A 14109-nucleotide genomic window follows, 5' to 3' on the forward strand; every position below is an offset into this window, starting at 1 on the left:
ACATAGAAAGTGGATGGCCCAACTAGAGTATTTCTAAAATGCAGTTTATTGGCGGCAGAACCCCACAGATACGTGTATACACAGTGGTGTGTATGGAAATGAAGAAGCAGAGGATGGAAACAGTAATCTTCTCATTGGTCTTCACAGAAAAGGAGAGACAGTTATGGAGGAACTTAAAAGATTTTTGATCCTGTGGGATGGAATTAGAAGATATTTATAGAAGCAGCTGAAGATATGGACAAAATGAATCACAGATAGACAGGTCTAAGAGAGGCAAGATCAGAGAGTGGCTGGAAGAGAGAGTGATAATGTCTAGGAAAAGATGTCAGAACAAGCAAGAATAGAGGTACACACGGGGGAATAGACACTGGTGTTTCACTTGTGAAAGCCAGGATTCCCCCTAAAATAAAGCTACTTTTAGTGGTATCTTTAGTGGTGCCTCAGTAAAGCCCTAAGTGAATATGTGTTGTTGGCATGGGCCTGGCCATGTCAAGGACTCCAATGTCTCAAACCAGGTAAGGCTCAGAGGGATGGCAAAGCCTTCCTCAGGTCCAAGGGCGAATGCTGACAGTGTGTGAGGAAAATATGCACCATAGCTTTCTCCCCTGAGATGTTTACGTCCTGAATACTGCTCCCTTACAGAGACTGCTCCTATTGAGATTAGCTGAGCCCGTCTCTTTGTTCAGCTGTGTATAAAACATGTATATGTAAAGCTGAACCTTGTTCAGCTGTGTAGAATACAAATAACCCTGCCGCCTTGCTTCTCTGTGTGTAGTGACTCCGCCTCCTTGTTCTGTATGCTACTGAATGCAACCACTCAACCTTTCTGTTCAGCCATGTATAATAAACACACTGAGCTTCTGGGGTGCTGCGGCTTCTCCATCCAAGAGCCTAGACAACCTGATCTCAGCTTCTTTGTGTGCAGGCCTCTGTCCTTTCTCTGCTCCCTCACTGCTCCAACTGGGTCGATACCCGCAGCTATACAAGAACATGGCACCTTGATTATTTGTAGATCACTTATTCATAGATCATGCTACAGTTCCAGCTATAGACCCTGTACGTCATGTGATAAAACTGCTCAGCCAGGTCAACAGCAGTACTAGGACCAAGGAGGTGGTGCCACAAAACAATCTCCAACTCCTGAGCCACCTGACAAGGGCTGTTCCCAGGAACGTGTCCCAGAGCATCACACAGACAAAGCAGTGAACCCAGGCTATGCTGTTAGAGGGGACTAAGACTCAGGCGCTCTGCAGCCAACCCACTTGGCAGAGCAGCATCTGGCTGTGATAAGCAGGCAACAAGAACACCATGGCCTTGAAGTGGCACAATGTAGCAATTGGTACCAACTGACTAAAGGAAACTCCTGAACACCTAATAGAGGCAATATGGTAAATGTTTTAGATTTGAGGGGCATCTGGGCTCTGTACATTTTTAAAAATTGGCTTAAGGACTTCATATATGCCAAATATTCGCTCTACCACTGAGCTACATCCCTGCCTTTTTTTGGGGGGACGGTGGCCGGGCAGTGGTGGTGCACGCCTTTAATCCCACCACTTGAGAGGTAGAGGCAGGCGGATCTCTGTGAGTTCGAGGCCAACCTGGTCTACAAAGTGAGTTCCAGGAAAGGCGCAAAGCTCCACAGAGAAACCCTGTCTCGAAAAACAAAAAAATGAAACAAAACAAAAAAATGTGTTAAGGAGCTAGAGAGATGGCTTAGTGGTTAAGAGAACTTGTTGCTCTTGCAGAGGACCTTGATTCCATTTCCAGCACCCACATAATGGCTCCTTCTAGACCTAGAGGATCTGGCACCCTCTTCTGAACTCCCCAGGCACCAGCTGCTCATGTGGTACAAAAACATACATGCAGGCAAAATACTCATACACAAAATACTTGTTTTTTTTAAAGTGGGCAAATTGACACAAACTTGGGTCATCACAGAAAAGAGGTAATCTCACTTGAGAAAATGCCTTCATCAGATGGATCTGTGAGAGCACCTGTGGGCATTTTCTTAACGATTGATGTGGGAGTACCCAGTGCATGGTGGGCAATGCCCCACCCCCACCCCGGGCAGGTGATCCTGGGTGGTGTGGAAAAACAAGCCAAGCACACACTGAGGAGTAAACCAGTAAACAGTATTCCTTCATGGCCTGTGCCTCAGTTCCTGCCTCAAGTTCCTAGACTTTGAAGCTATAGGTAAAACAAATAAGTAAATCTTTTTCTCCCCAACTTGGGTTTTTTTTTTTTGTTGTTGTTGTTGTTGTTGTTTTTTTTGGTCATGGTCTCTAATACAGCAATAGAACAAACCAATGCAACCATATTCAAAGAAAATTCTGTTTTCACAAACAGTGATTTGTGGTCTAAGGATCCTTGGACTTTATTAATAGGCATGTTAATGAAAAAAGTTTTAATGTTATTTCCAAATGAGGTTGTGGAACAGCGAAGGACATCATTATGAATCAATCATAAAGCAAGATTTAAGTGTGTACACACCTTCTGGAACTTTCAATATGGCAAGTTTCTACTTTAGACAATGTAAATGTGCTTCAATACACATGTGTCTTGATATAAATTTACATATCAGATATTTACTTTGGAGGGCAAAAGGGGATAATAAACTTAGAAGAGCAAAGAACACTTGAAGCTATTGAAAAAGCCAACTTGGCTTTAGTTTCCTGGAGACAGATTGTCTTGTTGCATGAAGGATAACAGGTGAGCTTAGGAATCCTCAGGGTGATGCAGTTGGATGTTTGCAAATCTGAGATGTCAAGGTGGGTTACAGAATGTTCGCCAATAACCCAGACATAGGGGCTGATTGCAAAGTTGGAGGGTTTGGGACTGAATGCTAGGCACTAGCTCACAAATGAGTAAGGCCAGGTTGCTGATTATTGGCAGCCCACACTCAGCAGGCTCTTGTGCTCTTGGGCAAGTCAGGAACTGTTGATATAGTCTCACCACATCTGGCCATCAACACTTCCAGCCTTCGCTTTGGGTACTCACCCACAGGTAAGCATAGTTCCTGTTTCTGTTAGCACTTCATCTATTGCCATCAGTGAGCACATGTTAGCAAGGGCCTAAGGGTCAGCACGTGGGGAGAGCAAAAACCTACGTAAGGAGCAAGTCTGCACAAACCCATTTTCATGTAGTTCTCTAAAAAGTATTTTTCAGGGGGTGGGGGTGGTGACAAGTGAGTTAATGGAAGTCCACAGAAATAAAGAAGGCCTGTCAAAGTCACATCAAGTTTCCTTGCCTTTGAGCAGAGGTTCTCTGGGTGTGGCCCCAGATCTGCTACAGCAGCCGGACATTGGCCAGAAATGCACATTTGGGGCTCCACTCTCATCTACTGAATCAGAGATTATGAACAGGGTTCCACAGCTACTGGCTGTAACATCCTAGAGGGAGAGTGATCCTAATGCAGTCTCTGGTTTGGGAACCACTGCGCATCACCACCGTCAAGAAGACACTGCCAAAGATGCTAGGGTATCCAAGTGGGTAAGATGGGCTCGGCTGCACTCAGCTTCCGGGCAAAGAGTAAGTAGTGTGGGGGAAGAGGACACCAGGGCCCTAATCCTTCTTGCCACTTGTCCCCAATTGACAATAACTACTACGAGTCGCTGAGGACTGAGCAAAGGACCCAACCAAACTTCATTCTTGGTACTACCATTGTTTCTTCCAGCAAACTATCTGGTGCATGGTCTGAGACCAGAACAGGTGGTGGGTAATTCTACAGTTACCACAGGTGACAAACTGTTCCAAACGATTGCTTCAACTGGGTGTCAGGACATTTACCTGCTAAGAGTCCTCAAAGGGAGGAGAGGGAGCCAGTGTGGGGAAGTGGGCACCTCACCCGATGCTTTTTTCTACACTACACTCCTTTCAGGCATCCAAAAAGGAATCAGCATGGATGGGGGTTACCTCACTGTCAGGCCTCTGTAAAGGCCTTCCTATATGCATCTGCTGCCATCCATCAGGAGGGAGGTGGAACAGGCCCTCCCACGGCGTCTATGGCAATGTTCCCGACCCTCAGATGCTCCAAAATGATTAAATTCACAGGTAACCCTAACCCAGCAGACCCAACCCACAGCCTGTTCTCGAAACTTCCCAAACTATTACCGAAACTTACCGCACCCATTATGCCTCTGGGCCAGTGGGCAGGACAAAAATTCAGGAAGAACTTTTCAATGCCTGGACAAGTAAGCCTGTTGTTTTGTTTTTCCACGCAGTGCTGAGCTGGGTTTAAACAAACAAGTACTCACACCTCCAGCTGGAGGAAGGCAGCAATCAGCAGCCCCATGTGGGAGCACCAGACAGGATGCCCACAGGACAGAAGAGCCCACGTCCAAGAATCTCCTCAGGTGGTCAGGGTAGACCACTCAGGCAGCTTTTCTCAAACTATTTACTGGAGTTGGTACCTTGAAGACCTACGTCCAGCAGCCATCTAAAGTGGCGTTGATATTCTCTAAGATCATGCAGTATTGGGTGCAGTGTGTCCCCCTATTACACCACAAAGCCAAACTGGTCTCTTGACTTGTGGAGGCTACAGGAAGCTTTCTCTTTCTACCACCAGGCAGAAGAGCCGGTTTCAAAGACAGTGAAAGACAGGATAGTCCCACAAGCTATCTTGTTTCTGCTTTTCTAAAAGTCTCTGCACGAGAGCAATACAGTTTGTACATCTTTCACAGTAAGCTTTTTCAAAGGCAGACTTTCAAAAAGAAACTCTCCATCACATTTCTCATCCTCTAACTACAGGAAGGTCAAGATGCATCGTGTAGATCTCCTAGTACCTGACTTCTCTCCAAGGGAGGGCTATTAAAAGTTGTGATGATTAAAAAAAAAAAAAAAATATATATATATATATATATATATATATATATATATATATATATATATATATCCATTCCTAAATGATGGGTCCACTCTAGAGCTGCCTGCCAATGCATGGAACATGCTAATTCTGAGAGCGAGCAGGTTCCTAAACTATCTCCAGCTAACGTGGAAACATCAATTTGTTCTGGTCGTTCACTAAGCAAATGAGTTATCTCCCAAGTGCCTTATGACTCACACCACTTGAGATGGCTGAATATTGACCCCATGGGGATTTCTGTAGCACTTAAATGGGCACCATGGTGTGCAGAGAGGGAGAGGTAGACAAGAACAACCAAGACTAGCTAAAAGGAAGACGCGGCTCTGCATACATCTCGTGAAGTTCCACGCCTGTGTTTGTCCGTAATTTAGGCCTGCACTTCATTACCTGAGTACATGAAGACAGACGACTCCTCACTATAAATACAACTCTAAATGTAATTGCAGGCTCACAGCTGAGGCTGGGAGAGGGAAGTAAAGGAAAATAAACCGCCATTGCAGATGCGAGTCAGCAGAGAAGCAAATTTAAATTCCAACTCTGATTTACAGCTTGATCCCTGGCTCATTTATGAAATCGTTTGAATCTTAATTCATGGCTTTGCAAAGTGGAACTGGGATCTACTTCACAGGGTCATTCTGGAAAGCACAGTGTGTTCGGTTAGCTTGGTGGGAAGGCACCTGGAGGCGGCGGCAGCCATGTGTCTCCTACCTAACCAAGCAGCCCATCATTTTAGATGTTGAATGTTGATGTCTCAAAAGAAATGTAAAAAAAAAAAAATCAACCCCAGCAGATTCTTGCCTGTCATAGTGACTGCCAGCCTGCTCTCATGATTTAAAATTATGGTTCTTCTGGCCAATGGGCAGGAACAAAAGTCCTTCCTACAGCTTAGCAGGCTCCCCATCAGGTTCTTCTTGTTAGTCTCCCTTTCCAGCCAGCTGTCTGGGCTTTTTAAACACCCAGCAGCAAGGCGGAGCAGCGACTCCACCCTCCCCGCTCAGGCTGCACTAACATGTGCATCGTTTCCAGGGGTTTTTCTGAAGAGCGTCCCTCCTGATCCATTCCCAGCCTAGGAGCTCGTTTGAGAGAAGAGACAGAACAACGTATGTCAAAAGGGAGGAAATTATAAAAAGCCGGGGTTAAGGCTACGATAAGGAATAAAATGAATCGCATCGACTTAAAATACAAAAGTGAGGTCATGACAAAATAGAAATTATTTTGTGGGAAAGAGTTTTCTCCTTGATTAGGTATTTAACAGTTTTTTTTGGTAGAAACTTCCCAGACAGGGTTTTCTTTCTGTAGCATTGGCTGTCCTGGAACTCGCTCTGCAAATTTACAGAAGACCTGCCTGCCTCTGCTTCAGAGTGCTGGATTTAAAGACATGTGCCACCACTGCCCAGCTTTAAGAGGCGTTCTTAAGTCTAGGCAAAAAGAGGAAGTTTGACAGAGACTGATGGGAACCTAACTATTAACTAAACCAATGAAAATGCACTTATCAGAATTAGCCAGGGTGGTCCAAGTCTGCAATCCTGGCATCAGGGAGCCGAGAGTTTTGAAGCCAGCGAATTTTTGCTGAGTTCCCCTTATACAATGTGGGGGCCTATATCTAAAACAACAGAAGAGATTTTAGGCAAAGTTACCAGTAGTGCATGCTCCTAAGAATGCTGCCCGCCTGCTCACATACTGCTCCTTGATACGGATTTCAGAGCTCCTAATGCCATCACTGTCATAGCAGCAGGGCCTGTAATAACAGCAACCATCAATTTCCTGAGAGCTTGTGTTCCATGTATTCCATTTAGACCCCTTCTAAGCTATTAGAGGCTAAATCGCTTAATCAAATCCACGTGGTATGGCTGGGACTCAAACCCATGATTTCATTGGCATCCTGACTTAAAAATTAACTCCAAAATGATATTTCAAAGAGTACACTCAGATCCTTCCTTTCTTTTAAGCACACATGTGGTCATCTTTTTCCTGCATATATATTAAAACATAATTCCAGTCCCTTTAAAAAAAAGCAAGCCTCTTGATCTTGTGTTGATACTTGGTGAAGGTGAGTGACAGGCATGTCAAGGCCCATTATATAACTCCACTTTTGAGTGTCTTTGCTTTCCCACAATCAAAAGCTGAGGGCTATTTTAAAACAGTGTTTTAACTGGCTCTCTGGAAAGTTGGGTGAAGGCAGTCAGCAGGAATTGGTGAAGTGAGATTCCAACTCTCCGAGGTTATCACCTGTTTAACAGCACCTCTAGAACCAAGTCCCTCACCGCACACCTGTCGGGGCACCCACAGCACACGGAGGGCAGTTTCACAGGGACAGGACTGGCTTTCCAGAGTCACTTCCTGGCACAGACATTTTCTTTTTCCTGGCCTTCATCTATCCATTAATGATATCTTCATGGGCATGGCAATCTCCCAGGTAATGGCAGATGGGCCGCTGTGCAAACAGCCTAGTGTTTCTGCTCCCACAGATAACCAGTTAGCAAACTCTTAAGAGTTGGCTGTTTATCCGTAGTCCTTTAAAATTTCCAGAAGAAAACCAACATTGGTAAGCATTTTGCAGTTTCTTGCCAGTCACCACTTTCTTCACCAGTGACTATCTCTTTGGCTTCGTCTCCTCCAGGTTGTGGGCTTTGTTGTTTTATTACTTTATCCATACAACTCACTTGATAAAAAAGGAAAGCAGGTGAATATGTTTTGTTGTTGTTGTTGTTGTTGTTGTTTTTTTGAGCTGAGGATCGAACTCAGGGCCTTGTGCTTGCTAGGCAAGCGCTCTACCACTGAGCTAAATCCCCACCCCGAATATGTTCTTATAAACATTATCTTTTTTACCTTTATCCATTACTCCCACCAGACACATAAGTCAGTGGAAGACTGAATTCCACTGTTTCCTAAAGGAAGGGAGGGGCAGGGATCAGAGTGGTAGCTTGTGCTATCCACTCTCACCTCTCCCCACCCCACACACACAGACACCCCAACAAAAGGTCAGGAACTTGACTACTGGACAGGAAGCTTTCGCATCCTTTCCCTTCCTAGAAAGCCTGGGTATCCTCAGGCTGGGGATGTCAAGTTGGTGCTGACGACACATAGAGCCACGTTTCATCCATCAGCCTGGAGTTTTAGAGCAAGACAGAATCAGCCAGCGTAAAAGATCAAGAGGAAACAAAACCAATCAAGCCCCAAACTCAAACCAGAACAAACCAGCTGGGTGGATAGGGCATAAAGGATACAGGCCGAAGGAGGCAAATAATTAGGCACAATGCATTTCCTACTGTAACTATCTGTTTTCCCCCATCTGTGTGTCCCTACCTCCACCCATTCACTAAAGCCAAGATAAAACTGCGTGGTAAATGGTGGCCTTTATATGAAAACCACAAACAAAATACACTGGGAAAGTTTGGTTTGTTTGTCAGAGTCACGATGACTCTCTTAAAATAAAAATCTGTGTATCTACATAGAATCATGTGGGAGCCCACAGAGGCTATCTAGAGAGACCTTACTCAGGGTCAGAGAATCTGGGCTTGCTTTGCCCAGCAGGGCTGCATAAAGGGATGATTTGACTGGGGGCGTGGTTACCAGGTATTTGGAAGGCTCTACATTGGTCAGTACTTTGTGCTTTGATCTTGCAAGAGGGAGGTCTTTTGCCTCTTCTCTTGGTGTATTACAAAACGTCCTTCGGAATGAACCTCAGGGCAACTGGGTATTGACCCAGCTTTATTATTGTCTCTTTCTCTCTTTCTACCTAATACTTCCTCATTCCTCTCTCCTCCACCCAAGAACCATTTGATAGGTCAGAGCTGGACTCCGGACAGACTCCCACAGAATCAGCCCTTGAATTACAACTATCAGTTTTCTAGGTTTAAAATCAGAGTATGTCAAACTATTAAAATAGAGAAAAGAGCAGGGTTGGAGATTTAGCTCAGTGGTAGAGCACTTGCCTAGCATGCACAAGGCCCTGGGTTTGGTCCTCAGCTCTGGAAAAAAAAAAAAAAAAAAGGAGGGAAAAAAAAAGAAAATGGGTCCCTACTGATTAGTAGGCAAAGCTGAAAACCATTCATTGGCAGGTACTCTCACCTCCAGGGTTTTAAAAAATGCATCTACACATGGACATACCAACAATGTTTGCAGGTAAGTAACCCAAGCTAAATGTACAGAAGAGAAGGAATTGCATTTGCTTGGTGGAAAACAGGCTTCCAAGGAATCCAACTTGCCAGATGCCACAACTCACAATGATGAACCCACACTGAAGGCAGTTCTGGGCCCTGCCCTGTGTGGAAAAATGACTCATGAATGAAGTCTTAGCAGAAGTTACTCAAAACTGGCTAAAACCTAGATACTCAACAGACAGAAATACTCTGTCCAAGAACTCAATTATCTGCTACCATTTTGAACACACAAAGTAATAATTTTTAAAAAGCTATATGTCCAATGTCCATGGTGAGTTTATTTCATAGGGAATCCCCATCCCACCCGACCCTGAAAAAAATCCCATGATTTTCTCAGACACCACAGTGTCTGGCACTTTGAATTTCTCTTTCATCACAGCATATATAAAAAGAAAACAACAAAAACATTAAAAACATACTCCTTAAATTAGCAGATTTAAAAGAATATCTTGAATCAGTGTTTTGTTATGCTTTGATTAAAACTATCTATAAATCAAAGTGCACTTGTATAAAGATAGCAATATTTCTATTAGGGTATAGGTTATTTTGCTTTATTGTGGTCTTTTATCTAGATATTAAACTTTTAAAGCTTTCTTCATTAAGAGTCATCCTTCTGCAATACATAAGTTATTGATCCACTGAATTTCTGAATCAGTTTTTGTTTTTTTTTCTGTGCTTTTCTGCTGTACATCATTATACAAATGGTACACGCCTTTAGAGCAGGCACAGTCCCATGCTGCACTTACTGGAACTTAGGACGAGGGAGAGCATATGAAATGACAGATCAGCAGTCTAATCCTTTGGCTCATCTTTTTGAAGAAATCACCAGATGAAACTTACAAATCACTGATAAATTCATCTTTTTGGTTAACAAGCAGATCCATTTGGTACATTACTGCTTAAAATGCAACACTGCTTTAAAATGACCGCCCTCATATTCCCATCTTGCTGTTCAAGGATGCCACTGTTTGTAACTGGTGTGAGAGGACAGACAGGATGACACAGTAAGGCACGGAGTGGATGGTACAGAGAAAAACAAATACTTTAGGCCTAGTTTGTTTTTCTGCACAAATACGAAAATATGTACCGTCTTCAAGATAAAATAACAAAGAAATACATAATTTTTGTTATGAAATACCTATACAAAATTTTAAAATTTACACCATCTGAGCTGCCAAGAAAGGTTTTAAAAAGTATCTTTTTTTTTCCATACATAAAGCTTCCTCTCATCAGTAGGTCCATAAGAACTTAGGTTCAAAATGTCCAGCACTCAATAGAGGGAAGAGGGCCGTGATTTCCCTTCCTGCTCTCTCTAACCCCAACATAAGACAAAAACGAAGGTCAGATGTTGACAGTAGTGTATTCTACTTATTATGAACAACTGAAATTGAGAAACAATCAGGATGGGAGGCTACTGGCACGTGGAGTGCCTGAGGGATGCATAAGGCACTTTGTGCGAGAGCAGCATCCTGGCGCAGGGTGGTGGACACGGGCTGCGGGGGCTCCTCGGTCGGCCGGACGCACACACAGGAACATCTCGGACAGCAGGGAAGACACAGCAGGTCGAACGCGGGTGAGTGCTACACCGACGTGGTCACTCGGTCAGCGGCGTGGTTGACCTCGTTTTTATTGGAATCCAGTCCTTTGGCAGTGTTCCTGTCGTTCCGTAAGTTCTCCACAGTCTTTTTCATGTTCTTCAACTCCCCTGGGTGTGGAGTGGCCCGCCTCTGAAGTGTTCTCTGCAAACAAACAGAGGCCCAAGTGTTTGGTTTTGTCCACTACTGTTTCAAAGCATGCAGCTCTGAGGCATTAGCATTCCAACACATAGCTTACAACTTCAGAAATCCGAGTTCCGGGGGGAAACAGCTTTCTTCCCAGCTATATGCATTCCATCAGCTGCTCACCCAGAGTTCATGGGACATTAAAGGAACTTCGTAGTCATGACAGAACATACTACTTTTAGAATAAAGGAATACATTTTAAAATATTAGTATAAAATAAGTTTCTACAAGTTAACAGAAAAATAACGAAATTTAAGATATAATTATAGAATAAAGAAGAAAATAAATAAATATTCTAAATTAAATTTACTAGAATGTTCTTGTATTACTCAGAGTGGCTCTGGTTTCCTTCACCCCTTGGGGGCTTGGGAGTGGAAAAAGAGAAAGCAAAAAAGAGGACTTCATCTGGACTGGCTGCTGTGTGCCAGTTGCTGTTCTGATGAAAGTGCATGTTCTTCTAATAAAGACCACAGCACTGACAGTTAAAGTGACAGGGCTCGGCAATTTGTACATTTTCCCATTAGTTAATATAGGACATGCTCATTATCTCACAAAGCAGCGTTTCCATCTTTCCAAAGACCGATCTTAGAAGACATTAGCTTTACAAAGAGCATTGCTGAGGTAGTAAAGCAACCACTGAAATACCTGCACTCTGAAATGTCCGGGGTAAGCATTAAAGAAATACCGCCTTTGAAGTTCCTTTATCACCTCTTGTTCCCATTTTTCTCCCTACTAAGGCAGATGCCTAGAGCCCCATCTGGTGACACCCAGACTACTACAGACAATTTTAAAGCAACCTTTGGGTGGGGGGCACGAGCACCCTCTCTTAGCACTGCTCGTGAAAACCCAACTAGCACAGAGAGTTTACAGAACCAGTGTGGAGGCTGGAGAAATGGCCCAGTGGTTAAGAGCATATAACTGCTCTTCAGAGGACCCGCAGCTCGGGTCCCAGCACACCTGCTGGATGGCTCACAACTCCACGTAACTACAGCCAGCACCGGGGCATCAGCAGCCTCTTCCAGCCTCCTTGGGTAGCACGCATGCTCAAACACACATGCATACACACATCCACAGCCTCTTCCAGCCGCCTTGGGTAGCATGCATGCTCAAACACACATGCATACACATGACTGAAAATGAAAATCTTGAAGAAGGAGAAAGAGGAGGAGGAGGAGGAGGAGGAGAACCACCATCAGCCAGTGTAACTCAGTATCAAGTTCAGAGCTAAAACACAGTACATCTGAGAGACATTTTCAAATATGAACCAAAGAGCGGGGCTTCAAACATATTCCTGATTTCTAAATGGAAACTTGTCAAGATAGTTCATCTAAGATCACAGAACTCTACATAAGGGCCATGGTGGCCTGATATGCCAAGAAGAGCCATGTCTTGTACTGAGTCATATAATGACATGTGAATGGAGTGAACACAGCCCAGCCACGAGCAGTATTAGAGATAGGAAGTGATTTCATTCACACAAGCAAAAAACAAAGCGGGGTGGGGGGTGGGGGGAGTTGCCAATTTTAGAGAAAATGGAGACAGAAGAGGACACTACCATAAAGAAATAAAAACACCAAAACCATTCAAGTCACAACAGTGTCAAAAATTCACTTTGTATTGGTGCTTCGAGAATTAGTTTTGTTTAAAAAACAAACAAACAAACAAACAAAATCTAGATGTTGAAAGGCAAAACAAAAAATGTACTATGCACAAAGAAAATCCACGTAAGGCGCCACAGTCCACCGTGGATGAATGTCCACCCCCATACCATTTCATTTTCATCTTCATCCTTTTCGTCTTCCAAAAACCGGATTGCACTGACTCTGTGTACCGCTCGGTCATTCCAGGCATCCTCAGAGACGTCACTCACCAGGCTCTCCAGGGCACCACAGCGAGGCAGGCTCTCTGCAGCGACAAAGATAACATCAGCGGGGAATGCAGGCCCTATGACTGGGAATGGCGACACTGTCATTTAGTGGCTCACTGGTCAGAACCCACATGGAGGACCACAGTGCCAAAAATAAGGAGGGCAGACCACTGCTGCAACCTCAAACCTTTGCTTTTCGGTAACACGTAAAGCAAGAAGCAGAAAGGCCTGGGCAGCATTAGTCCTTTATCATGGACCTCCATCTGAGATCCTCTGAGGTATCTGCTAGACTGGGATGCTTGATGTTTCATCAGAGAAGGTTCCAACGCATTAAAGGGTGCTCTGGCTCTTTTGACACAATGAGCACAGCTTTCTGTCCTGTTTTTTCTCGTGGTACGGCGGCAGTCAAGGGAGGCAGGTGCTCTCTCTCATGGCACTTTGCTACACTTTCCTGAGACCGGCAAGGTCATTTTGGAGTGCTCCAGCTCCAGGGACTCCAGTATTCCTACCAAATCCATATCTCTCAGCAATGGATTCATACCATCATTTTGATATTTGTGTGAATAATTTTTTATCACAAAATTTACAAAAGAAAGATACAGCGACTCAAAATAATTCACTGGTTTAAAGATACTGTGCCAATGGTATTACCTGGGAATCCTCCAATATCAGTTTGGATTTTAACACTGATGAGTATTATATACTTTTATCCTTACTGTGTAATTCCAAACCAAAGGGTGGCTTTGGGAATTTCAGTCACGATGAACAGATGCGAGTGATCTTTTCCTGGGGTTCAGTTTGCCCCTAACTCGCCTCTGGTAGGAGCAAACTGAACAAAGTCACAAGCATACTAGGGAAGAGGAGGCCCTATGGGCAGAATTTAGCTCCAGCTCGAGGTCCCTCAGGGAAAATCACCTTGGGAGATAGGTTCAGAAGGCAGCTGAGGAAGTAAGACACAGGTTAAAATCTTCTCCCCTGTGGTGCGGTCGGTGTCTGTCTGGAACGTGAGCAGAGGCTGGGACTGGTTGTCCGATAACCACAGGGCTTTTAACTTCATAGTCGTCAGAGACAAGGGCAGGTGACGCAACCTGACATAAAACAAGAGATGTTACAACCTGAGACGCCAGAGAACTGACTCCTGCTAGCTCAAATGGGAAGAAGATAAAACACCAGAGCCCTCAGATTGGTCATAAACAGATCTGCCTACCTGGAGAGAGTCACAAGTGAAGTGCCCACTTCCCTTTACCGCTACCACTGCCCTCCATAGGACCTCCAGAGCATGGGGCTAAACAGCCCAGAGACAGTAGGAACACGCCGGAAGGCCTTGCACTGAGTTTGAACCGAAGGAGAGGAAATACACAGCATAACTCAAAGGACAAATACACAGCTCTTACCGCTGCACGGGGCTGCAGCCTCACTGGTAGGCTGCTGGGGGTC

The 14109-nt window shown here is 44.4% G+C and overlaps 1 protein-coding gene across 2 annotated transcripts in view; it reads right to left on the minus strand.

Moving 5' to 3' along the window:
- Nucleotides 1-9685: 9685 nt before the first annotated feature.
- The window catches only part of Lrrc1 (leucine rich repeat containing 1), a 117957-nt gene continuing 113533 nt past the window's right edge, over nucleotides 9686-14109 (minus strand). The window contains exons 12-14 of one of the 2 annotated variants that reach the window (XM_036193535.1): nucleotides 13588-13760; nucleotides 12574-12710; nucleotides 9686-10763 (exon numbers count right to left, since the gene is read on the minus strand). In XM_036193535.1, coding sequence (XP_036049428.1) covers nucleotides 10605-10763; nucleotides 12574-12710; nucleotides 13588-13760 — 469 coding nt within the window. In that variant the 3' untranslated portion in view covers nucleotides 9686-10604. Of the gene's footprint in view, nucleotides 10764-12573; nucleotides 12711-13587; nucleotides 13761-14109 lie in introns of those variants that run through there. The other variant, XM_036193536.1, reaches the window with a different exon arrangement.

This window comes from Onychomys torridus, chromosome 7, assembly GCF_903995425.1.
Source record: "Onychomys torridus chromosome 7, mOncTor1.1, whole genome shotgun sequence".
NCBI lineage: Eukaryota > Metazoa > Chordata > Mammalia > Rodentia > Cricetidae > Onychomys > Onychomys torridus.